The sequence below is a fragment of the Oryctolagus cuniculus genome, chromosome X, assembly GCF_964237555.1.
Source record: "Oryctolagus cuniculus chromosome X, mOryCun1.1, whole genome shotgun sequence".
Lineage (NCBI taxonomy): Eukaryota > Metazoa > Chordata > Mammalia > Lagomorpha > Leporidae > Oryctolagus > Oryctolagus cuniculus.
Genome location: NC_091453.1, coordinates 53,057,336 through 53,083,956, shown reverse-complemented (window position 1 = coordinate 53,083,956; position 26,621 = coordinate 53,057,336). Strand labels below are relative to the sequence as shown.

Genomic DNA, 26,621 nt, shown 5'->3' with positions numbered 1-26,621 from the left:
AATAAAGGAGCCAAAGGAGCTCCTGTAACCACATGGTGGTGAAGGGCACATTCCAGTAGTGTGTGATCAGTGGCTGATCTAGAAGTTCGTTGATCGTCAGCCATTGGGTGAGGTGAGAGACTGGTCAAAGCTAATTGACTTATGTGGGAAGTTTTGGAAGGGGAGCAACAAGGAGCCAGAGGGAGCCAGAGAGAAGGCTAGACAGGAACAGAGGTTTGACTCTGGCTCCTTGTCCCAGCTGACTGATTCTGAGCTGTTGGAGGCCGGGTAACCACAGACTGGCATCTGGAATTTGACCCTCCTTCCCTATGCCTGATCTTCCATGCCTACTTCCTCCTTTACTTCCCCATCCCCTGCTCTGAATCATTAACCCCTTGATCTGTATTCACCTACAAGAGATCTCCCTCTCTGTCCTGCCATCCCTTCCCACCTGTTGCCTTCATGGGAAACCCCTTCTGGGAGGCCCTCTCCCACCGATCTCCTCTCCATAGCCCTGTGTCCCTGGCCATGATTCCCTCCGATATGGAGAGAAGGGAAAGATTGTGTTCCCTGAGGCGATGAGACGGGGCATGCAGCAGGATCCAGGCTGTACAAGCTCCATTGTTTATGTGTAGAAAGTAGAACAGAAGAGAACAGGAAGGCTATGGAGTCAGTACATGGACTTGTGCGATCGCAGATGTATGGGCCCAAGAGGAAAATCTGTGCAGTGAGAAAATAGATGTCTAGTGGCCAGGGCAGGGCCTGACACCTCAGTCAGTGCATGTAATACCTGCTGAGTAAGGAATCCATGGAGTGACTAAAAGGATAAAAGAAAATAATAATGGATAAAAGGCCAGGAATCCTGGAGTACAGTAGAACATTGTGGCATGTGAGAAAATAAGGAGTTTAACGGTGGGGGCCAAGGGAGAAATCAAGATTAAGGTGGAGTGCAAGAAAAAAATCAGGATAGTGTGTGAGGGGAAAACTGAATATAAGGCATACTTGTGGGTGATAATAGAATCTAGCACAAGGGGCATAAATCAATATGTATGGAGTGCATGAATGAAGGAGCTTAAGAAGAGAGTTGCTGACACAGATGCCAGGAAGGGTAATTGGGTTTGGAAGATCACAGGGAAAATCATTAGAAGGTAGGATAGCTATTTTTGAAGGGATCCAGGAGCACATGTGTATTCCTGAAAAGGGATTCATCTAATGTAGAGTTTATGAGAGCAAGGAAGACAACAATCAGATTGCATGTGTATAGGGGACCCATACCAAGAAGTTCAGGAAAGGAGGGTATTCATGAGTGGAGTTCCCTGGGAAGGAGATTATAGAAGCAAGGAAGTTAGAAGGAAGGTTGGACAAAGCCATGGGAAAAGAAGGGAGGGGGCAGTTTGGTAGGAGTGATGAGCAAGATGGAGAAGAATCCAGCCACCTCACATTGGGTTTTCTATGGGCAGTGGAAGATGATGGGGAATAGATCATGTGGCCATTCTAACCTCTGCTCCTGACCCTAGAACCATGGAACCCAAAGAAATATTTGCTGTGCCCAGTGGCCTCTCCAACCTCAAATACACAACAGTGCATGAGACTGGAGCTTCATGGGGGCTTGAACTTGTCCCCAGAAGAGCTGTAGTTCTCTGTAACCGCTGTCACAACCATGGCGTCATTTCCCAAATCATGGGCCAGGAGCATATCTGCCCCTTCCAAACCTGCCAGTGTCACAATTGTGTCTTCTTCTCGTGAGTATGGTATCTGACAAGGGGAAGGGTCAGGTCTCCTCTAAATGTGACTAAACTTTGACCTGTAATCTTTTACCATAGGGAGCACCAGAAGGCCTTTCCTGCAGTGACTACCTCGACTAGGGAGCAGGGGGCACAGCAAAAGAAGCATCCTGCTCTTGGACTGAACAAAAGCATGACTATTGCTCCTGGGGTGCCCGTCTACATCAATAATATGGCCATGGGAGCAGGAATCCACAGTGAGTGTCTGGCAAGGGAGGCGGCCTGAGTTAGGGTGCAGGAAACAGAAGTAGTTTGGTCATAATTCCAGTCACTAAATTATGGTGTGTCCCTGGGCAATTTACTGGTTGGTTTTAGCTTTCCCAAGTATAAAAAGTCATGAATGTAGTCAGCCAAGCATAGAAAGGAAAGATATGAGAAATGGGTGGTGGAGACAGAAGACCCATGGTGAGTTAGATCTCAATTTTTGGGCTGTGGTAGAGAGGCATGAGGTTGATGGGATAAGAGGTGGCATGTGGAGGCTCACCAAAGTGATTCCTGGTCTTACACAGCTGGAAAGGTGAACATCATACCCCAGCCACAGGCCTACCCTTGCTACATCTCCAATCAGGTAAGGAGAGTCTGTTGCCAGTTGGGGAGGCTCCCATCCATCCACTGCCCACACCCTTTCCTCTGTATCCCAAAGACATGGGTTCCCCCTCCACCCACCTGCCATGTGACTTTGGGCAACAACACTTTTTTTTACCCAAGGCTTGATTTCCTCTGTTGCAAAAGACAAGGTCAACTGGCTGGTTTTGAAAGTCTTCAGAGATCTGAAGTCATGGGCTCCTGTATTTATCCCCAAACATGTACATACCTCCTGTCCTGGACAACCTCACACATGACTGCAGCATGTATTCTCTTGACCTACAGGGAGCACTCTCAGGGGTGCTGCTCTTCAGCCAGTCTTCAGAACCTACATTTCTTCCCTGCACTCCAGTGACCACGGAACCACAACTGGTATTTACTATTTCCGGACAGCCCCAAGGGCCCCCTATCCTGCCTGCCACGTGAGTAGAGTACCAGCCATGAACTGGTTGTGTCTTGTGCTATCATTAGCCCAACCTTGTGCTTGATTCCACAAGTTAAGAAAAAGCAGGGGAGGAGGCTCAGAAGGAGGAGGAAAAGGTAAAGGCCATGAAAATGGTGGTATCTTAGACTAATATGCAAGGACAGGGTTCTCGCAGATTTGCTGATACCTATTTGTGAGACCTTGGGACAGAAACTTTGTGTGTCCCACCCTGTTTGCCTATCTGTGATCTGGGGACAATATTGTACACTCATAGCATTGTAAAGGGGACCACATTGTCATCCTTCAGCAAATGGGGGACGTCGTTCCATATGAACCAGATGACAGGCTAGAGGGCCCATGCTGCAAAGCAAGGCCGCGATGGGGAGGGCCATTAGGCCCTTGGGAATGCCCATGGATTCATTAGAGTCAGATTCCTGTGGGTGAACCAAGCTCCTCCTTCAAGACCCATGGGGATCAGGCAACATGGAGGTGCAAAGCAGTCCATGAACAGGGACAGTAATTATGTCTCTCTATGTACTTTGCAAATTAAAATATGGCCACCTGTGCTTTCCCATTATCTTTTGTGTGGTCTAGTGGTAGAAACACCGGTAGGAATTAGTGTCTCAAGATATATATGCAAAATAGTTTTGGAATGAAAAGCAGATGGAACAGGAGGAGAGACTTGTCCAAGCCACTACAATATTGTCCCATGCACCTTTGGATTGCTACATGCAGACAAGAAACTCTGCCCCACCATCTGTCTACTGCTGCTATTTGTCTGCCAGAGGGTTTAATCCCCTGGCCTCTCCTCTCCTTGATTCCAGGTCCTCAAGTTTTATCGTTCAGTCCTGTGCCACTCTTGACCCTCTTCTGCAACCACAGGTTTTTTTGGGGGGAGAGGATTGGGGTCCAGAAACCTGGCAAAGGCTGATCTTAATGTATGGGAAGAGAAGACAGCCTTGGGGGTGGGGGGAGGCATAGTTGGAGGTCACTGGAGGGAATAGAAGGATGAGGGGATGCTTGTCCCATTGGAAGAAGGTGTGATTTTCTAGCACTGTTCTTTGATAACTTTTTTTTTGCAGGTCCCCAAAGCCTCTGAGCAGGCATTGGTTGTTGCCTCTGAGTGGGAGCGAAGGCTGGAGGCTGCTGAAGCACTGCTGGCTCTGAGAGACTCTATCCCAACACCACCTGACCCTAGGCCTTTGGCACAGCCCTGTGGCCTACCAGGTAGTCGGCTCATTGAAAGGGGAACTCTGAGATGGGGATAATTGTGAGAGGGCTGAAGGTGGGATGGAGTCGTCAGCAGCCAGCATGTTCTGAAGGAGAAATCAGGATCATTGGTTGACCTTCCTCATTACTGGGCACTACAGCTCCTCAGTGTGACTCCAGACAAGGAACATTAGGGTTGGCCAGTGAATTTGAGACTCTGAGGCTTTGTGTTCAATGACAAGGGTTCCATGTCCTCATATCAAGAAACAAGGATACTGAGCCTTTGAGAGTGGCAGGGACTAGATCTGTCGCTCCCTTGCCCGCAAAGGAACGACACTGCTCCCAGCTGATCGGTCTTCAGTAGACTTTTATTTTAAACAGGATAGAAAAAGAAACCCTTGAGCAAGGGGAGCTCCGAAAGAAAGGGGAAGCTCCCGTACCATATCACAAACAGCTTATATAGTATATCATTGCAGAAGCATGTAATGCAAGCTTAGTCCATGCTACAGTCCATGCAGCGACGCTCCAATCGGGTGCCTGATCACGCACAGTCCATGCGTTCCTTGTCCAACCATAAAGGTGATCACGCGCCTTCATCCAATCAAGCTCCTGGTCACGTAGCAAGCAACTCGGGTGCTAACAACAAGCTTCCACCTGGTGTTTTCTCAGCCTTGGTCAGTGGGAAAAGAAGTACGGGAAGCCCCAAGGCCATAGTTGTTTTGACTCTAGCCTGGGGTTATGAAACGGTCCCGATATCACAGCTCAACAGAAACCATAAACATCCACACAGCAGTAACTAATGCCAGTGGTCAGCAAGCTAAGCCTTAACATGTGGGCCCATGGCCAGCTCATGGGTCCCCACAAGATCTATGCCATGCATCCTAGAAAATGGGATAACCAGGCTCTTGATCTCAGCATGGTCTGGGATCTCTCCCCAGACCACCGTAATCTGCTGTGGCCTGGGCAGGACATGGGGAGGTCCAAAGGGCTTGGTCTGCACAGGATTATGATCCCAACCTTTAGGGTCTTTCTGTCCAGTCTCCATGTGACGCTTGGGTGCCTTCCTACATTGTGTTGTGCAAACTAATGTCAATGCTGGGTCCAGATAAGATGGGCTTCAGGAGCCATGAGGATGAGAAACATCTGGGGAGGCTGAGGAACAAGGCTGAGTACCCCTTGACAAGCATGTTTGGTGGATCCTGGTGTGTGAATGAAGCAAGAGTTCTGAAGGAACTGCTGTAAAGTAAGGGTGCAAGCTGAACAGGTTACCAGTCACAGAATGAGATCCTTAAGCAGTAACTGCAGGAGGTGTGGAGCCAGGGATTGTTTCTGAGCTAGTGAAGAACATATTCCTAAACCCTGGGTTTGAAAGAGAAGTAGTAGCTGTCCTGGATGGGGTGAGGCAGGAAAGACTGAAATGTGAAAAACAGAGGAGTTCCAGAGCCTGTGTAGTCCTCATGATGACAAATCTATGATGGAGCTGGAAGACAAAGAGAGGAGACCCAGAAGGGGATATGGGTGTGACCTGACTCTGAATCTGTCCTTTCTGTCAGCAGCTCCTGCTGGAGAAAGAACACTCTAGCCTTTTGTTCCCACACTGTGTCCCAGGGTATCCACCTCCAACTCATTGCCTATTGGATATCTTAGAGACATCTCTCTATGAGCTAGGACCCCAGAGGATAAGGCATGCCTAGAACACTGCCTGATTTAAGTGCAGAACATCATTTGTTAGATTTTACATGTATTTTACTAACTTGAAGACCCTTATTAATATGTGGGGCAATTTGTTGTGCCTCCATTCCTTACTCCTTTGGATACTTGGATCTTTTTGTTTGTCTTATTGAAACATAGTTATATACCCTAACCAGATGAATCTTTCGCTGGGGTTCCCAATTAGTTCATATGACAGCCTGTTTATTTTTCTTAGATGGGGAAAATACACTGTACACTCATATCTGTATTCATGCATGCATAAACATGATGTTAGCTTCACTTTTTATCTAGGTTTGTGCATGTGAACAGATAGTAAACTCTTATTTTAAGTTACAGAGATATATGGATATTTGTGAACCATACCAGAACTGAGATGATCCTGACTATAACACACTTGTTCAATCCATAATTCAAAATGAGCATCATCTTTCCCAATAAGTGAGATCTCTTATCAAGGCTAGATAAGACGAGGATAGAGGAAAAAGTTGGGGCATTGATTCACTTTACAATGGAGCACCTGTCCTCTGCTAGCATTGCCTGTTTCCAGTTGTCCACTTGCTAGGAATTGCAATTATCACAGGATCAAGCAAAACATGTTAAAGTAGGCTCTATATGCTATGGACAACTGACAGTGCATGCTATACCTAAAAGGGCAATTGCTGCTTTGTTCAAGCTGTCATGAGGAAATGTGGGCACATTGTTAGCAACTCACAGATTTTACAAGAGAAGATGTAAGTCTAGAGTTCTTTGTTAAGATACTCAGTTTTTAATCATTGGCTGAGATTTCATCATTTAGCACTGTTATGTGAATGAAACCATATGTCAGTATAAGACATCTCCAGCCAATGGCATGCCAGTTTACTTTGGGTCCAAAGTGAATTGCACAGTAGGGGAACTGGGGCCAGTCATGACCACAAGAACCAAAGAGGGGAATTGAGTTCCAACCAGCTCCTACTTTGAGTCACTCATGCAGTATGTGGAACTGTTGCTGTCTTTGATGTAGTCTGTGCCCACTGCATATGAAGTATATACAGCCTCATAGCACCTCTACAAGCCACATCTAATTCTGCCATTTTACCTATAGGGAAGCACACTCAAAAGATGGAAGTCACTTTCACCTAGGGTTTCAGGAAAAAATTTTGGTGAAAGATCTGGAAAAACTCCCTTGTCTTTACCAGTCACTGATGAGTTATTAATTATTTTTGCAAAATAAATCATTGAACAAAAGATTCAAAAATCAAAGGAGCCTAGAGAAGTTAGGAGATTTATTACAAGGTATGTAGATACTTTATTTCCTCTTCAGCATATTGACCTATAGTAATCAATAAGAATTTCCAGACAAGTCCTTGCTTCTCAATCCTCTGCAGGAGTCCTAAACATGCTAAGCATCAGAGATGCCCACCAAATCACAACAGCCAGAAATCACAACTGGACATGCCTGGACATCCACTCATTTCCGCTATTTAACCCCACTTGTTACTTCCTCTCTCTCCTCTATCCCTTTTTTTCCAAGATAATTGATAGTGTTGACTTGCAGTTGCAACTTGTCCTTTCTTTTCTGAGGCAGTGAGCAGTCAGAGGTTTATATCCTCTATCTGATGGCAGAGATTTAAACACACAAATCACTCAGGATGTGGAATAGGCTTAAGTCCATCTCACACCTCTCTTCCTTCCCCGATTATTTACCTGAATACAGGATCCCACAACCGCCCCTCTTCCGTTGACACATGAACAAGTACACATGATCTAAGGGGAAGGAAACAAGGGAATCTGGAAAAGGACTGATGCCCTAATATTCAATTGTGCCCTAGGGCACCATTGTCCCACAACTCACTGGGTGAAAGAGGAAGTGTATTTTGGTGGAAGGACTTGGCATGAGAAGAGGGAACACAGCAGAAACAAATTAATGCAGGTTGGGGGAAGGAGTGAGGCCTTTTTCTCTCTTTCTTTTCATTTATCTGAGGTCCAACACCATTTCCCTGCAGAGCTTTTCAAACCTGCTACTGGCACACCACACACACAAACACGCACACACACACACACACACACAGATGTCACTTTTTATATAGTCCCTTAATGGCATGTTTTGGAGATCTGAGGACATCTTTGTAAATCTTATTCTTTTGCTTATTTCTTTTGGGGTGTACTGCTTACTCTATTTCACTTATTTAAGACCTCACTTTGCAGAGCACTATGAGGCATGTCTTAACTCTCTTATGCTATGGAATGGCATCAGTTCAATCTGAGCATATCCAATAAGCCCATAGGAGAAGTGAATCAATTGCAACCCACAACTAGAAGGAAAAGGTTTTAACAGGCTGTGAGTATGGAGGGGTAGTGGGAAATGCCTAAGTTGCCATATTTGCACTTATAAGACACAAAAGCAATGCCAATGAATGCAGAGATGAGGAGGCCGCATTGTGGTGTAGCTCCCAGATTTTGCTCCTGAGAATGCAGTGACAGATGGCTTGGGTCATTGTGCCCCTGCTATATACATAGGAAACCCAAGTGCTCTGGGATCATTGATTTGGCCTGGTGCAGTCCTGGCCATTGTGGTAATCTGGGAGTGAAGCAGAGAATAGAAGATCTCTCTGTCTCTACCTGTCTCCATCTTTCTCTTTGTCTCTACCTCTTATTCTCTTTGTCACTGCGCCTTTCAAACAAATAGATAAAAGTAAATCATTAAAACAAAATAAATGCAGAAATTGGGAAGTGGTCTATTCCTAACATTCAGCTATGATAAACATAAACTTCAGGAACACAAACATTAGTAAAATGGACTGGCTGTAATGGTCAGAGCTGAGTGAGGCTGAATCCAGGGGACAGGAGCTTCCTTCAGGTTTCCCACTTGGGTTGAGGGTCCCAAACACTTGGACCATCTTCTGCTGCTTTTCAGCAGGGAGCTAGATCAAAATTGGAGCACGTGAGATATGAACCAGCCATATGGGATGCTAGCGACACAGGCAGCAGATTTGCCCACTTTACCACAAAGATGGTACACAGCCACACTCTCAACACAGACACACACATACACAATGGTGGGAATCAGGAAACTAAAAGCTTTGTTTCTTTTCACAAGAATCAGCTTTATTGCACTTTTGTTTCTTTTTTATTCATTATATAAAGGAAACAGATTCCATGTACCTCATATATACAGTTTTAAGAACATAATGATATTTCCCAGTCTCCCTTCTCCATACTTTCTTATTTTTCTTTTAATTTTTGCGATGACATACTTCCAATTTACTTTATAATCATAAACTTAACCCTCAACTAAATAAAAATTTCAGCAAGTACTAAATATAAAGTACTTAGTATAAGTACTAAGTATAAAGACCACTGTTCTTTAGGAGTATAGACAAGGGCTATAAACAATAATCAAATTCAAGATATCAAATTCACTCATATACATAACTTTCTTGTATACATTATATTTTAGTTATCACAAATCAGATAAACAATATGACATTTGTCTTCTTGGGATTGGCTTATTTCACTGAGCATAATGGTCTCCCGTTGCATCCTCTCTGCTGCAAAAAAGAGAGTATTTAATCGTTTTTTTAATGGTGGAATAGTGTTGTATTGTGTGTGTGTATATATATATATATATATATATATATATATACCACAATTTCTTTATCCAGTCATCAGTTGATAGACATCGGGGTTGATTCCATATCTTAGCTATTGTGAATTGAGTTAGTATAAACATAGGGTACAAATACCTCTTTCATATTTCCTTTAGGTAAATTTCCAAAAGAGAGATGGTTGGGTCATATTGTAGATCAATTTTCAGATTTTTGTGGAATCTCCATACTGTGTTCCATAATGGTTATACTAGTTTACATTTCCACCAGCAGTGTTTTAGGGTACCTTTTTCTCCACATCCTCACCAGCATTTTTTTTTAATTTTTTAATTTTTTTTTATTTTTGACAGGCAGAGTGGACAGTAAGAGAGAGAGACAGAGAGAAAGGTCTTCCTTTTCCGTTGGTTCACCCTCCAATGGCCGCTGCGGCCAGCACACTGCGGCTGGCACACCGTGCTGATGCAAGGCATAAAATAAACAAAAATTCATTAACTAGATAAATAAATAGAGGACCTAAATGTAAGCCCTATAACTACTATATTCCTGGAAGTACACCTGGGATGCACACTTCAGCACATTGTGACCAGAAATTATTTTTTGAATAAGACCTCAAACGCACAGGAAACAAAGGTGAAACAAGACAAATGGGATTGTATGAAAGTCAAACGCTTTCTGCACAGCAAGAGAAAAAACTGAATCAAGATACAACCTACAATAAGGGAGAACTTGGTTGCAAACTCTTCAGTTCTCAATGGGTTATTATTCAGAATAAATACGTAACTCAAACAACAGAAAACAACAAAATAGCAAATAGAAATAGAAATGATCATCTGTAGGGGGAGTGTTGTGACTCATTTAGTTGAGGCACTGCTTGGGATGCCCCACATCCCATATATGGAAGTTCCTGTTTCAAGTCCCAGCTATGCCATTTCCAATGCAACTTCCTGCTAATGCACCCAGGAGGTAGCAGATGATGCATCAAATACTTGAGTACCTGTCACACAAAAAATAGACCTGGAATGACATCTTAGCACCTGACTTCAGCCTGTCACAATCCTAGATGTTGTAGGTATTTGAGGGAGTAAACCAGTTGTTCAAAAGATTCCTTTCCTTTTTTTTTTTTTTTTTTTGACAGGCAGAGTGGACAGTGAGAGAGAGAGACAGAGAGAAAGGTCCTCCTTTGCCGTTGGTTCACCCTCCAATGGCCGCCACAGCCGGTGCGCTGCAGCTGGCGCACCGCACCGATCTGAAGGCAGGAGCCAGGTACTCATCCTGGTCTTCCATTGGGTGCAGGGCCCAAGCACCTGGGCCATCCTCCACTGCACTCCCGGGCCACAGCAGAGAGCTGGCCTGGAAGAGGGGCAACCGGGACAGAATCCGGCGCCCCGACCAGGACTAGAACCCGGTGTGCCGGCGCCGCAAGGCGGAGGATTAGCCTAGTGAGCCATGGTGCCGGCTTCCTTCCCTTCCCTTCCCTTCCCTTCCCTTCCCTTCCCTTCCCTTCCCTTCCCTTCCCTTCCCTTCCCTTCCCTTCCCTTCCCTTCCCTTCCCTTCCCTTCCCTTCCCTTCCCTTCCCTTCCCTTCCCTTCCCTTCCCTTCCCTTCCCTTCCCTTTCTTCTTTTATTTCCCCCTCCCTGTCCCTCCCTCCCTCAGTATTTTTTCATGTGTCTCTTGGCCATTTGAATTTCTTCTTTTGAAAAATGTCTGTTTAAGTACTTTGTCCATTTAAGAACTGGATATTTTATTTTTTTGTTGAATTTCTATATATATATTCTGCTTATTAATCATTTATCAGTTGTGTAGTTTACAAATATTTTCTCTCATTTTGTTGATAGCCTCTTCACTTTGTTGAGTGTTTGGTTTGCAGTACAAAAGCTTCTCAATTTGATGCAATCCTATTTGTCAATTTTGGCTTTGATTGACTGTGCCTCTGGCGTCTTTTCCAAGAACGCTTTGTCTATGCCAATGTCTCGCAGTATTTCCTCAATGTTCTCTAATAATTTGATGGTATCTGATTGTACATTTAGGTCTTTAATCCATTTTGAGTGGGTTTTTGTTTAAGGTGTAAGGTCTTGCTTCATACTTCTGCATATGGAGATCCAGTTTTCCCAGCAACGTTTGTTGAAGAGACTGTCCTTGCTCCAGGGATTGGTTTTAGCTCCTTTGACAAAGCTAAGTTGGCTGCAGATGCTTGACTTTCTTTCTGGTATTTCTATTCTGTTCCATTGGTCTATTCATTTGTTTTTGTACGAGTACCAGGCTGTTTTGATTATGACTTCCCTGTAGTATTTCATGAAATCTGGTATTGTGATGCCTACAGGTTTGTTGTATAAGACTGATTTAGCTATTCGGGTTCTCCTTGTTTCCATATGAATTTCAGCATCATTTTTTCTATATCTGAGATGAATGTTCTTGGTATTTTGATTGGTATCACATTGAATCTGTAAATTGCTATAGTATGGATATGTTGATGATATTGATTCTTCCAGTCCATGAACATGGAAAATTTTTCCGTTTTTTGTAGCTTCCTCTATTTCTTTAAATTTTAGTAATTCTCACTGTAGAAATCTTTTATATCCTCAGTTAAATTTTTTTCCATGGTATTTGGTTTTTTTGGTAAGTACTGTGATTGGGATTGATCTTAGTTCTTTCTCAGCCTTGGCATTGTCTGGGTATACAATGGCTGTTGATTTTTGTGTGTTGATTTTATATCCTGCTACTTTACAAAACTCGTCTATGAGTTCCAATAGTCTCTTGGTGGAGTGTTTTTGATTCCCTATATATAGACTCATGTCATCTGCAAATAGGAATAGTTTGACTTCCTCTTTCCCAATTTGTATCCCTTTGATTTCTTTTTCTTACATTATGACTCTGGCTAAAACGTAAAGGACTATATTGAATAGCAATGATTCCAGATCTCAATGGGAGTGCTTCCAACTTTTCCCTACTCAATAGGAGGCTGTCCACAGGTTTGTCATAAATTGCCTTGATTGTGTTGAGCAATCCTTCTATACCCAATTTGCTTAGAGATTTCATCATGAAAGGGTGTTTTATTTTATCAAATGCCTTCTCTGCATCTATTGAGATATTCATATGGCTTTTGTTCTTTAATTTGATAATGTGATGTATCACATTGATTGACTTGCAAATGTTGAGCCATCCTTGCATATCAGGGATGAACCCACTTGGTCCAGGTGAATAAGTTTCTCATATGGTGTTGGATTTGATTGCCTAGTACCTTGCTGAGTATTTTTGCATCTGTGTTCATCAGGGAAATTTGTCTGTAGTTCTCTTCCTCTGTTGCATTTTTTTCAGGTTTAGAAATTAAGGAGATGCTGGATTAATAGAAAGAATTTTGGAGAATTCCTTCCCTTTCAATTGTTTTGAATAATTTGCGAAGAATTGGAGTTAGTTCTTTAAATATCTGGTAGAATTCAGCAGTGAAGCCATCTGGTTCTTGGATTTTTTTTTGGTATTACTGATTCAATTTCTGTCTTGGTTATGGGTCTGTTTAAGTTTTCTATGTCTTCATGGTTCACTTTAGATAGGTTGTATGTGTTAAGGAATTATCTATCTCTTCTAGGTTTTCAGATTTCTTGGCATACAGCTCTTTGTAGTAACTTCTGATGATTATTTTTATTTCTGTGGTGTCTGGTGGAGATCTTTTCTGGTCATGTCTATTGGGAGTTGTATGTGCCTCATGTACTTGGGCTTCCCTTTCTTTCTCCAAATTAGGGAAGTTTTCTGTTATTATTTCACTAATAAGGCCTTCTAGTATATTCTCTCTTTTCCATGCCTTTAGGAACTCCTAAGTCTCGTGTGTTGAGTCATTTTATAGTATCCTGTAGATTTCTAATAGTGCTTTAGCTTTCTAATTTCTTCTTCTTGTTTTTGGTCTGACTTTAAAATTTCCAGAGATTTGCTGCTAGCTCAGATGTTCTTTCCTTTGCCTCATCAACTCTGTTGTTAAGAATTTCCACTGCAATTTTATTTGATCTATAGAATTCTTCATTTTTAGTATTTCATTTTAATTTCTTTTTAGGATCTCAATTTCATGGGGAAGTACTCATTCATATCATATATAGTTTTATTTAGTTTGTGAATTTGCTTCGGATTGCTTCTGAGTAGTCCAATGATTAGTTTTTTGAATTCTGTTTCTGACATTTCCTCAATCTTTTCACCTTCACCTTCTAATACTGAAATGTTGTAGTGTTCCTTTGGGAGGTTCATAGTTTCTCCCCAATTCTTGTTTGTTTGTTTGTTTAACTTTTGCCTCTGTTTATCAGCATTTGTAGAATTCTTTTCTCCCTGGTCAAACAGGCACAAAATACCCCACGCATTGCAGCCTCATTCGCTTCTCATTTGTGCTGCACAGGTTGGAGAGTCCCTCAGGTGGTTCTTCGCCTCTGTAGGGGTGACTTCCCCTCCCCTCTTGTTGCCAAGCAACTGGCATGGTGCAACTGGCACAGGAGTTGGAGCCTCTGTCCTTGCCTATGTCTAACAATGGTGTCAGCTCTCCCCCTGCTGGCCACAGGTCTCCACTGAAGCAGAGATAAGGGGAGAGGCAGAGACACACTGCCTCTTTTTTCTTATTCCTTTTTTCTTTTTTCCCCCCCTATTTGTGAGTGATCAGCGGAACTCCAAAAGCAGTTAACCAAACTCTCCCTCCCATTGTATAAGCAGCAGGCCCATGGAGTCCCCTCTCATCTGGCTTGCCAGAGTGGGCATCCTCCTCCCCAGATATGGGTCTTCTGTTGTGTTGTTGCCCTCTTAGCATGGGTCTGGACCACCTCCACTACTTTGGGAGGGTCTTCCAACACAGCTCTCCCGCAACTGTATCCTGAGAATGTACTCTCTCTCCCTTCTTAAATATTAATTTTGCCCCACCTAAATCAGACCATCCTGTCACTATTACATCTTGGAACCCTCAAAAGTGAAACTCTTACTCCCAGTCCTTAAGGATGTAAGCATGTAATGCTGTTATGGAAAAAAGTATGGAGATTTGTTTAAAAGTAGAACTACCTCATTATTCCACATGGCTATTACTCAGTAAATATCCAAAGGAAATAAAGTCATTATATCAGAGAAATAGATACCTGCATGTCTGTGTTTTTGCAGCATTATTCATAGTAGCAAAGGTAAAAAAAATCAACTCAGATGTGCATGGATGTAGGAACTAAAAAGTGTGGTATATACATGCAATGGAATAATATTTGAGTGTAGGAAATTATGAAATCTAATCTTTCAAGGCAACACGGAACTGGAGAGCATTGTTTTAAGTGAAATAACCAAACAGACATAGACAAATACCATATTTTATCTTTGTATGTGGAAGCTAACAATATTGACCACATAGAAGTAGAAATTAGAGTAAGGGCCACTTGTGGGAAGAGGAGATGGAAGTGGGGAGATTTAGAGGGTATATAATGGGAACCAAAAACCACTTTGAGGCTGGGGAAGTAGTTTTAGTGTTGTATGTCACAGAAGGCATCTAGAGTCTACAATTACAAAATGACTGGAGGAGAAGTGATTGAAGGGTCCCAACAAATAGAAAGGATATTTAAGCACATGGGAGTGCTGTCATGATTTGATCGTCACCCATTGTTTTCTTGCACTGATAACGCTGAACACCATATTTAAAGACTTATGTTATGCATCAATGGAAAATGAACAAAAGGCATTTTTGAAGTGGTTTGATGGATTGAGGTGAGAGGACCCAAAAGAAACCTGAAAACTGAATGCAAAGGATAAAAATAGATTGCATTGTTGCCTCCACCTACCCCATCTAAATTGTCAAAATGATGTTTGTATCTAAGCTGTATTCATCCAAGGAGAACAAATATATTTCAACTTTAGGAAGATAAGGGATGAAAGACTAGTTTGAGAGAAGTATGTGTTTTGCTACAATGTCTGTTGTGTGCTCTACATGCCAATCCCATGGGCATGTTTAAATTTTGAAAACCATGAAACATCCTTGTAATGCATAATTCTTGTACTCTTTTAAGACAGATTTCCTGAAGGTTTTTAAAAATGCTATACATAACAGTCACTTTATGTCGCTCCCCCTCTTCGTGGAGGAACGACACAGGACCCTGCGCTGTTCTTTCGTCTGCTCGGCCCTCCCCGGGTTTGCTGCTGGTTCTTCCCGGGTTGGCTACTGTCCCTTCCACCTCCGTGGAAGGGCGGTTCCCTCTGGCCACATTCCCCACTTCCGCAGGGGAGCGGCACACCGCCGGCCGGCTCTCTGGGGGCTGCACAGGTGTTCCCTTAGATGTTCCCCTTAGATGTTCCTCTTAGATGTTCCCCTTAGATGTTCCTGGTGCATGCAGTCTCTCTCCTCCTTTATAGTCCTCCTCCGCCAATCCTAACTCGGCTGCCCACACGCCGAGCACGCCGCTCTCCTCCAATCAGGAGCAGCTCCTGCAGCTTGTCAAGTTGGTGAGAGGCAGCTGGGTAGAAGCTGTTTACTCCTCTCCCAGCACCATATTGTGGGAGAGCAGATGCATAGAATAAGTCTTAATTCCAGTAACAGTCTAGTCCGAGTTGCTCCCCACAACTGTACCCATAGATTGAATACACAGAATCTTGGATATTTTCACACATGATTTGTGGCAAAAATTTTTGAAACTAGGAATGTAAGGACTGGCTGCTATGCTGCTAAAAAGACAAAAGAAAGGGGGGAGGGAAGGGAAGGGAAGGGAAAGGAAGGGAAGGGAAGGGAAGGGAAGGGAAGGGAAGGGAAGGGAAGGGAAGGGAAAGGAAAGGAAGGGAAAGGAAGGAAAAGGAAGGGAAAGGAAGGAAAGGGAAGGGAAAGGAGGGAGAAAAAAGAAGGAAGATAAGAAAAAAGAGTACACAGGGAAAACATTTTAATATGTACATGTTGCACCATTATATTTAAAATCAGGAATAACCAAGAGAGACCTTTTTTAGTACTTGGTGCAAAGTAAACACAATAAGAAGACCCTCAGTTGAGTTATGTTTTTGTTACTCAAAGTTAGAGAGAAAATGCCAGAAGGCCTATAGACAAATTTTTGACCATATAATAGAGGATATCATGGTGGCTGAGTTGAAGATCATCATGCAATTGAAAAATTCAAGTGCATTCTATTAATCAGATCCACACAATTTGACATTGTAAGCAGATATCAAATACAAGAGCAGCAACACTCTAAGAATCATGGGAAATGCAATAAATGGTATACATGTTGTGAATTTGTAAAAGATTAAAGTTAATCCAAATGGAAAGATTAAGACTGTGAAGACCCACATAAAAGAAGAGACATTGCAATTCGGTGGCTAAGAAGGATGGCTATCTTACAGAGAGCCAATTCTGAGTGTATTCATACAAAGAATGGGAGAACACACATTCACAATTCCTGACAACTGGGCATTAAGGGAACTTTTTTTTCTTTTTTTTTAACTTTTATTTAATGAATATAAATTTCCAAAGTACAGCTTATGGATTACAATGGCTTCCCCCCCCCAATAACTTCCCTCCCACCCACAACCCTCCCCTTTCGCGCTCCCTGTCCCATTCCATTCACATCAAGATTCATTTTCAATTCTCTTTATATACAGAAGATCAGTTTAGCATATATTAAGTAAAGGTTTCAACAGTTTGCACCCACACAGAAACACAAAAAGAAAAATACCGTTTGAGTACTAGTTATAGCATTAAATCACAATGTACAGCATATTAAGGAAAGAGATCCTACATGAGGAGCAAGTGCACAGTGACTCCTGTTGTTGACTTAACAAATTGACACTCTTGGTTATGGAATCAGTAATCACCCTAGGCTCTTGTCATGAGTTACCAAGGCTATGGAAGCCTTTTGAGTTCACCAACTCTGATCATACTTAGACAAGGTCGTAGTCAAAGTGGAAGTTCTCTCCTCCCTTCAGAGAAAGGTACCTCCTTCTCTGATGACATGTTCTTTCCACTGGGATCTCACTCGCAGAGATCTTTCATTTAGGTCAATTTTTTTTTTTGCCAGAGTGTCTTGGCTTTCCATGCCTGAAATACTCTCATGGGCTTTTCAGCCGGATCTGCATGCCTTAATGGCTGATTCTGAGGCCAGAGTGCTGTTTAGGACATCCACCATTCTATAAGTCTGCTGTGTATCTCACTTCCCATGTTGGATCGTTCTCTCCCTTTTTTATTCTATCGGTTAGTATTTTCAGACACCTGTCTTGTTTATATGATCCCTTTGGTTCTTAGTCCTATCATTATGATCAACTGTGAACAGAAATTGATCACTGGGACTAGTGAGATGGCATTAGCACATGCCACCTTGATGGGATTGAATTGGAATCCTCTGGTATGTTTCTAACTCTACCATTTGGGGCAAGTCAGCTTGAGCATGTCCCAAAATGTACATCTCTTCCCTCTCTTATTCCCACTCTTATATTTAACAGTGATCACTTTTCAGTTAAGTTTCAACACTTAAGAATAACTTAGCTAGTCCAAGTGAAAAATTCATGAATGTTGTCAACCAAGTGATTGCAAGAAGGAAAGATCTGGGGAGTGAGTGGCAAAGAAAAAAGGTCCATGGTAAGATAGACCTCATTTTGGATCTGTGGTAAAGAGGCATGGGGTTAATGGGGTGAGAGGCGGCATGAGGAAGCTCACCAAAGTGATTCCTGGTCTTACACAGCTGGAAAGGTGAACATCATACCCCAGCCACAGGCCTACCCTTGCTACATCTCCAATCAGGTAAGGAGAGTCTATTGCCAGTTGGGGAGGCTCCCACCCATCCACTGCCCACACCCTTTCCTCTGTATCCCAAAGACATGGGTTCCCCCTCCACCCACCTGCCATGTGACTTTGGGCAACAACACTTTTTTTACCCAAGACTTGATTTCCTCTGTTGCAAAAGACAAGGTCAACTGGCTGGTTTTGAAAGTCTTCAGAGATCTGAAGTCATGGGCTCCTGTATTTATTCCTAAACATGTATATACATCCTTGTCCTGGCCAACCCAACACATGACTGTAGCATGTATTCTCTGACCCTGCAGGAGACACCCCCAGAGGGACTGCTCTTCATCCAACCCCCAGAACCTACATTTCTGCCCTGCACTCCTGTGACCACTGGGCCACAACTGGTATTTGCTATTTCTGGACAACCCCAAAGGCCTCTCTTGCCTGGCACGTGAGTAGAATGCCAGGGATGAGCTGGTTATGTCTTGTGCTATCATTAGCCCAACCTTGTGCTTGATGCCATGAGTTAGGAAGAATTAGTTGAGAAGGTTCAGAATGAGGAATAAAATGAAGAGTTGTGGGCAATGCAAATGGCAGTATCTTAGACTAATTTGCAAGGACAGGGTTTCCCCAGATTTTTTGTTATCTATTTCTGAGACCTCGACCAGAGACTTTGTTCCATCCTCCTTTTCCCTGCCTGTGTTCTGGGAACAAAATTGTATGTGCATAGCATTGAAATGAGGACTAGCAGTAGGTCTGTCACATCATTCACTTTCAGAAAATGGCAGATATTATTCAAAATGAACAAAATGGGCCTGAATGTCCATTATGCAAAGCAGGACCCTGATAGGGAGGGCCATCATGCTCCTTAGGAAATCCCAGGGGCCCATTTTAGCAAAATTCCTATGGATAATCCAAGCTCCTCCTTCAAGTTTCATGGGGATTGGACAACATGGATTAGTGAACCAGTTATTGAATAGTGATGGTAATCACAGCTCTCTAGGAGCTATGCAAATTAAACATGACCAACTGTGTTTTCTCATCATCCTTCATTAAGTCTAGAGGGAGACAAAATGGCTGGGGTTAATGCCTCATGTAGATATGCAAAATAAGTATGTTATGAAAACAAATGAAACAGGGAGAGATTTCCCCAAACTAAGACAATATTGTCCCATGGACCTTTGGATTGCCACATGTAGACAACAAAAAACCCTGCCCTACTTCTGTTTACTTGTGCTCTATCTGTCAAAGGGCTTAATCCACTGGCTTTTCCTTTGCTTTTTTCCAGATGCTCCAATCTGATCCTTCAGCCCTGTGCCACCGTTGACACTCTTCAACTGCAGCCACAGGTCTTGGGGAAGGAAAGGGGTCCATAAATCTGTCAGGGGATGAGTTTAAAGAAACAGAAGAGAAGACATCATCGGGGAAGGCATAGCAGGGGATAACTGGAAGTAATATGGAGCTGAAGGGACATTTGTTCCATTGGGCATAGATGTGACTTTCCAGCACTGTCCTTTCCTTTGCAGGTCCCCAAAGCCTCTGAACAGGCATTGGTTGCTGCCTCTGAGTGGCAGCAAAAACTGGAAGCTGCTAAGGCGCTGCTGGCTCTGAGAAACTCGCGCCCAACATCAACTGACAACTTGCCTTAGGCCCAGCCCTGAGGCCTATCAGGTAGCTAACTTATTGAAAGGTGAACCCAGATGTGGGGAAAACTGGGAAAAGGGCTGCAGGTGGAATGGGGTCACCAACAGTCAGCAGATCCAAACCGGGAATTCAGGATTAATGGCTTGACGTTCTTTGTGGTTGGGTATTGTAGCTCTTCAGTGTGACTCCTCACATGGTACTTGAGGGTTGCCCAGGGAACTTTGAAATTATGAAGCTTTGTGTTCAGTGACAAGGGACCCTTGTCCTCATTTCAAGCAACAAGGAAATCGAGCCTCTAGGTAATAAGAACACACATCATAGCAAGTAGGAGACCCAGTTTCTTGATCTCAGCGTGGGGCTCTCTCCCCAGAACACTGTGGTCTGCTGTGGTCTGAGCAGGATACAGAGAGGTGCAAGGCACTTTGTGCAGAAAGGATCTGGACCTGCCTCTAGGGTCTCTCTGTCCAGTTTCCGTGTGGAGCTTGGCTGTCTTCCCTTATTGTGTTATGTAGCCAAATGATGACCTATAGAAGCTCTGGGAGGAAGAAACATCTGGAGGGTTGAAGGGCAGGGCTGGACACCTTCAGGTGAGCATGGTAGATGGTGTCTTGTGTGGGAGTGAAGCAACAGGTCTAAAGGAACTTCAGGAAAAAAGGGTGCATGGTGCACAGATTATGAATCACAGAGTTGGATGCTTGACAAGCAACTACAGGTGGTCATTTCTGAGATAGGGTGTGCATATTCCAAGAGCCAGGGCTTGACAAAAAGGTGAGTGGTGGCTGTTGTGGATGGATTCAGGCAGGCAAGATTGAGATGGAGAAAACAGAGGAGTTTCAAAGCAGGTGCAGTTGTCACCATGAAAGTTTATGATGGTGCTGGAAATCAGAGAGGAGACCTGGCAGAGGATGTGGCTGTGATCTGACTCTGAATATATCCTTTTTGTCTACAGCTCCTGCTGGAGATAGAACACTCCAGCTATCTGTTCCTTCTCTGTGCCCCAGGCCTGCAACCTCCAACTCAATGTCTTTTGGACATCTGGCCTGCATCTCTCTATGAGTAGGACCCCAGAGGATTAGGCAAGTCTAGAGCACTGCCTACTGGATATCCTGTTTTTAATTGCACAATGGCCAGTGCTACTCATGCTGAACATTAATAGTTAGAACATTCAGATATTTTATAAACTTGCAGATCATTATTAATATGTGGAATATTCTTTGATTGAGGTTGGATACCATTGTACCATCCCTACTGCTATGGATACTTGGATCCTTTGTATATCTTTGATTAAAAACAGAATTATATGCCCTAACCAGATGGATCTGTCATTGGGGTTTGCAATTAGTTAATATGCCAGTTTGTTTATTTTTCTTGAAACTGGAGACATACTCTGTACACTCACATCTGTATTCAAGCGTGTGTAAACATGATGCTGGCTTACTTTGTGTCTAGGTTTGTGTGCATGAACAGGTAATAAACTTATGTTGTAAGGCATGGAGATGTATGGATCTTTGTTAACCACACCAGAACCAAGATGATCTTGACTGTAACACACTTGTTCAACCCACAATTCAAAATATTTATAATATTTCCTAATAAATGGGATATTTTTAGCAAGGCTAGATAAGAAGAGGGTAGAGGAAAAAGATGGGACATTGATTCACTGTATAATCAAGTTCCTTTCCTTCTCTGTCATAGCCTGTTTTCAGTTATTCAGAAGGCTAGGAATGATGATGACCACAGGATCAAGCAGATCACGTTAAAGCAGGCCCTACTGGGTATGGACAACTGGCAGTGCATGCTCTCCCTAAAAAGGCAGTCGCTTCTTGGTTCAAGAAATTTATTGTCATGCAATTATGTGGGCACATTGTTAGTAATGCTGTTTTTTTAAAAGATTTATTTTATTTATTTGAGACAGAGTTACAGAGAGAGGTAGAGACAGAGAGAGAGGTCCTCCATCCACTGGCCCACTCCCCAAATGGCCGCAACGGCTGGAGCTGTGCCGATCGGAAGCCAGGAGCCAGGAGATTCTTCCAGGTCTCCCATGTGGGTACAGGGGCCCACGTACTTGGGCCATCCTCCACTACTCTTCCAGGCCATAGCAGAGAGCTGGATTGGAAGAGGAGCAGCCAGGACCAGAACTGAAGCCCAAATGGGATGCCAGCACTTCAGGCCAAGGCTTTAACCCGCTGCACCACAGCGCCAGCCCCAGTAATGCTGTTTTACAAGACAATCTGGATTCTGGATTTCCACATAAATTTACTCTATTTTTCATTGTTGGTTGAACTGTTTACATTCAGCACTCTTTGTGAGTGAAACCAAACATCAAAGTAAGATATCTCTGGCAAACAGCATGCCAATTCACTTTGGGTCTAAAGTGAATTGCATGGTTAGGGAAGCTGGGACCAGTAAAGATCAGAAAAATCAAAGAGGGGTAATGAGTCCCACCAGCTCCTACTTTGAAGCACTCATGCAGTATGAGGAAGGGTTGCTGTTTTTTGTGTAGTTGTACTCCCTCTATGCTAAGCACATAGATGGAACCTCTCCTAGTAAAGTGTCATTCTTACCATCTTATCTATGGGGAAGCACACTCAAGGAATGAGAAACACTTTTACCCATGGTTTCAGGAGAATTTATGGTTAAGGATCAGGAAAAACTCCATTTTCTTTGCTAGCAACTAAACAGCTAGTAATTATTTGCATAATAGATCATTGAACAAAGCTTCAAAAATCACGACAGCAGACAGAAGTCAGCAGATTTTTGTGGCGGTATGTAGGTCCTTCATTTCCACTTCATTGTATCTATCTGTAGTAATCAACCAGATATTCCAGGCTAGTCCTTGCTTCTTAGTCTTTAGCAGGAGTTATAAACATGCAAAGCACCAGAAATACCCACCAGACAGCCAGAAAGTCAACTGGACATGTCTGGATAGATGTTTATCCCCACACTGTAACCCTCGTTCTTCCTTCTTTCTCTTTTTATCCAAGATGATGGTAGTGCTGACATTCAATGTCACTTTGTACTTACTTTTCTGAGATATTGAGCCATCAGAGTTCTCAAACTTCTCTCTGATAGCAGAGAAGTCGACATTGACAGAGCCCACTGCCTGTGGGTGCTTCACCAGGCAGTTTGAGTCCCAGAGCCTGTGGTATGTTGGGAAGCCAGGGGCACCTGATGGGTGCCCAGTACCCTGTCAATCCTGCTATCAAGACTCAAAGTCAGTGGGGACCATGGATTTTTCCCTCTGGTAGAATCTGTGGATCACATATGTACACAAAAGCCTCTGGTCGATTGTTGCCTTCTCCCTGTCAGTTGCACCAGAGCTACTGCCACCATTACTGCTGAGAAGATGCCATCTTGTCTCAGCCAGATGCTGTGCACACACAAAAGTGCTTCAGCAGCTGCTGCTTATGCCCAAAATGGCATGACACCTGCCCTCTTTCAGCCGGTTGTTGGGCATTGTTATGAGGGGATGGTGAGAGAAACATGCCCCCCTTTTTTGACTGGCTCCATGGATACCCTCTCCCACTTAAGGCTCCAGGCTGGACTCACGACACACTCTCCCAGTGACTATATCAGCAGTGGCAGGGGTTGCTGCAGTCTAATCTCACCTCAGTCTCTGAGGCTGGTGTTTTCTTGGGCTTTTGGCTGCTGAAGTCATGTGTGATGTCTGTGTATATCTGCACCTTGCACACAGATCCATGATGTTCCCCTTCCTTCCATAGAATTTCCATTGTGGTTTTCTCTCTAACTCTGCCCCTGAGAATGTACTTCCTACAAGTTTTTAAACTACTTATCCCTAGCCTAGCAAAGTACACCATTCCCTATTCTACCATCTTGGAAAATCGAAGGAGACTTCTTTCAAAATAGGTCTCACTAACTGTTCCTGGTTATGTAGAACTACTACTGATGATGTCTGTCCAAGAATAGCCTATAGTGTATGACAATGTATAAATTATTAATACAAATGTAATGATCTGTACAAATATTGAGCAGAAGGAAAGTCAAAGGTATTTAAAAATCTCCAGTGAAGGAAAAAAATACAGGGCAGGTATTCTCACCTATGAAGTTAATATGAATGACAACTTTGCAACTGTAAATTATAAATATACATTAATGGGTGTACAATACATAAGGACATAAACTGTGACATTGATAAGATTTATGCAGATGGAGCTGCTAATTTGTAGACTTTTGCTATGCAAAGAAAATGTTTGTTATTAGTTTCAAAGAGAAGGCCACAAAAAGTGTTATATGCAATGGCTATCTTTGTGCCAGTGGAAATAGCTGCAGATTACACACAAATGAAAGTGATGAAGGAAACAATTCTGATTACTGGAAACACTGGTCATGGAAAGTGCAGGTACAGAGGGATGAACACAAGGTGAGCCATGAAGCAGAGAGAAAACTAGGCCAAACTTGATCTCAAACAATCATCAACCCTGCGATGAGTGCTCCTTCAGCAGATATCTAGAGGTGTGTGTTGGGTGGATCCAAGGGGCTCTATCCAGGGCTTGAGGGTGGGACAAGAGTCCAGAATGACAGCCCAGTTGTACATGGCAGATCTCTAATCAGCATGGGGGAGGGTATGATGACTGGGCCACTAGAGTGCCCTCATCCTGATGCAGCCCTAGGAGATAGATTGGCTCTGTGACACTGCTACCAAACATGATGTACTCAAGCCATCTGGTGAATCTGCAGTTCTTTCTCTGATGGTGCAAGTATTCTGGCCACAGACTAATCAGGACAGATCAGGGAGTAAGTACATAGTTTATGTGGTGCATTGTCCAGCAGGACATGCCCACAGTGAAACCTTACCCTTACACGGCCAATACAGCAAAGGACATGAATCCACTGTCACATTGTAGTTTCCATTGTGCCACTTATGGTGCTCTTTTCCTTTAATCTGCAAAACCAAAGATAGTCTCCAACACTTATGAACCACCATCAGATAAAACCTCTAGACACAGAACTACTGGCCTGCCACCTAAAAGTTGTACCCAACCTTGCCCCTATGAAAGCTCTGTACATCCCCAGGCCCCAGTTTTCCTCCAGTGAATACTAATGGATTCTCTGGATAAGAAGAAGCTGAGTTAAGATGTCTTCTCATGGGGGAGCACCAGATGGAAGTGCTGATCAAAAAGGTAGACAGAGCGAAGTAAGTGCTCAAAACAATGGGGTCTTGTTCCCTGAGATTCTCAGAGGTATCTGGTATCATGCATGGCATCTGGGGATGCTCTGTGAGGGATGAGACTCTGCATGGTCATATTCCAGTCTGACTGGGTGACTTAGATACTTCACTTGCTGGGAAATGATACCAGGGTTAAACACAGATATTGATCCTGGTGGCTAACTCAAATGTGATCCCAAAGAGGCCATATACAAGGTGCTGCACATGTTGCAGGTTCCCCCCACCCCACCAGGTAGCCACACTTATCCTCCAGGCAGCTGCAGGCCCTCACCAATAGGTGTTTTGTGCAGAAGTACCTAAAATAATTGAGTGCTATTGAAACTCTATTCACAGTTTCTTTACGGTCAGTTAACCTGTAAGCAAGGGTTATCCTGTGTTTTCCCACAGAATTGATGGAAATGGGATGTTTGGGCCATCTGCATCTGGGACCACTGCTGGTGCTGGAGAAATGCTCAGTGTGAGTGAATGTGTCAGCAGCAAAACTATCAACAGCAGAACTGTGTCCTGTCCCTGAAATGAAACAGCAAGGTGTGTCAGCCTATGTGTTTAGAGGGCTGCGAAAAGGGACCTAAATAAATGGACTCTTGGGTGCTGATTTCTGAGCAGTGAAGAGGATGGGGCACATATTTCCTGTTGTGTCATAATCCATTTCCACATCTGTTACCTAGTGGAGTAGATTTCCAAATGACTACTTGGAATGTGTTACCTTAGATGCTGCTACACTGTTCTGTAACATCTAATAAACTGTTGAGTTGTGTTTGTAGTGTAGGTTGACGAGAGGAATCAATCCAATGAAATTCAATGGCTGCGCCACAGCACCTGCCCGGCTTCCATAGCCTAGGCAACTCATGACTAGAGCCTAGGGAGATTACTGACGCCATAAACAAGAGTGTCAAATTGTTAAGTCAACAACAGGAGTCACTGTGTACTTACTTATCATGTGGGATCTGTCCTTAGTGTGTTGTCCAATGTGAAGTAATGCTATAACTAGTACTGAAACAGTATTTTACACTTTGTGTTTCTGTGTGGGTGCAAACTGATGAAATCTTTACTTAGTATATACTGAATTGATCTTCTGTACATTAAGATAATTGAAAATGAATCTTGATGTGAATGGAATGGGAGAGGGAGCGGGAGATGGGAGGAGTGTGAGTGGGAGGGAAATTATGGGGGGGGGAGCCATTGCAATCCATTAACTGTACTTTGAAAATTTATATTTACTAAATAAAAAAAATTTTTAAATTAAAAAAAATTCAATGGCTGCCTCTGTACCATTAAGGATAAGGAGATTGGCTGGTATTTGAAAGGCAATGGGGAACTATGTACTTATGCATAATTGGTAAATTCTTGTGTTTTATGGCAACTGGTTGTTGTTTGAAAGATTCCTGGCAAAAAACTTGAAGGGTGGAGGTGGAGATGAAGAGAGGAAGAAGAATTGCTGAGCTCCCTTGTGTGCTAAGTTTAAAATTCTGGTGTTCACCTGGATTGTCCTGATTATCTGAAAAGGTTTAGACAGGAACACCCATGGAAATCCAAGGCAAGATTGTCAGCTTATTCACTGCATACTAACAAAACAACTATAATTTGTCGTGGTACATGAGGGTAGGGGCATGAACAACACACACAATGTCTGTTCCAAGAATGGGGGTGACAATAGACTGGCACACTGGAAAGAGTCTTGAGTGCTAATCAAACAGCATTATCCATATAGTGTCCTGGAGGTGAGGCTGCCTGGGGAAAAAAGAGAGATCCTTTGCAGTAAAATGTGTCAGTGCTATGGAAGACATGTGCAAAGGACAGTGAAGCTGCC

The 26,621-nt window shown here is 43.2% G+C and overlaps 1 protein-coding gene across 1 annotated transcript in view; it reads left to right on the top strand.

Moving 5' to 3' along the window:
• LOC103351879 (doublesex- and mab-3-related transcription factor C1) overlaps nt 1–25,187 on the top strand; it is a 36,781-nt gene extending 11,594 nt beyond the window's left edge. Inside the window, exons 2-12 of the mRNA XM_008272811.4 lie at nt 1,497–1,721; nt 1,803–1,960; nt 2,273–2,331; nt 2,634–2,770; nt 3,597–3,654; nt 3,855–3,999; nt 17,936–17,994; nt 18,297–18,430; nt 19,268–19,328; nt 19,506–19,650; nt 20,573–25,187. Of these exons, the coding sequence (XP_008271033.1) occupies nt 1,501–1,721; nt 1,803–1,960; nt 2,273–2,331; nt 2,634–2,770; nt 3,597–3,654; nt 3,855–3,999; nt 17,936–17,994; nt 18,297–18,430; nt 19,268–19,328; nt 19,506–19,628 (1,155 nt within the window). The 5' untranslated portion in view covers nt 1,497–1,500 and the 3' untranslated portion in view covers nt 19,629–19,650; nt 20,573–25,187. The remainder of the gene's footprint in view (nt 1–1,496; nt 1,722–1,802; nt 1,961–2,272; nt 2,332–2,633; nt 2,771–3,596; nt 3,655–3,854; nt 4,000–17,935; nt 17,995–18,296; nt 18,431–19,267; nt 19,329–19,505; nt 19,651–20,572) is intronic.
• Nucleotides 25,188–26,621: the final 1,434 nt, after the last annotated feature.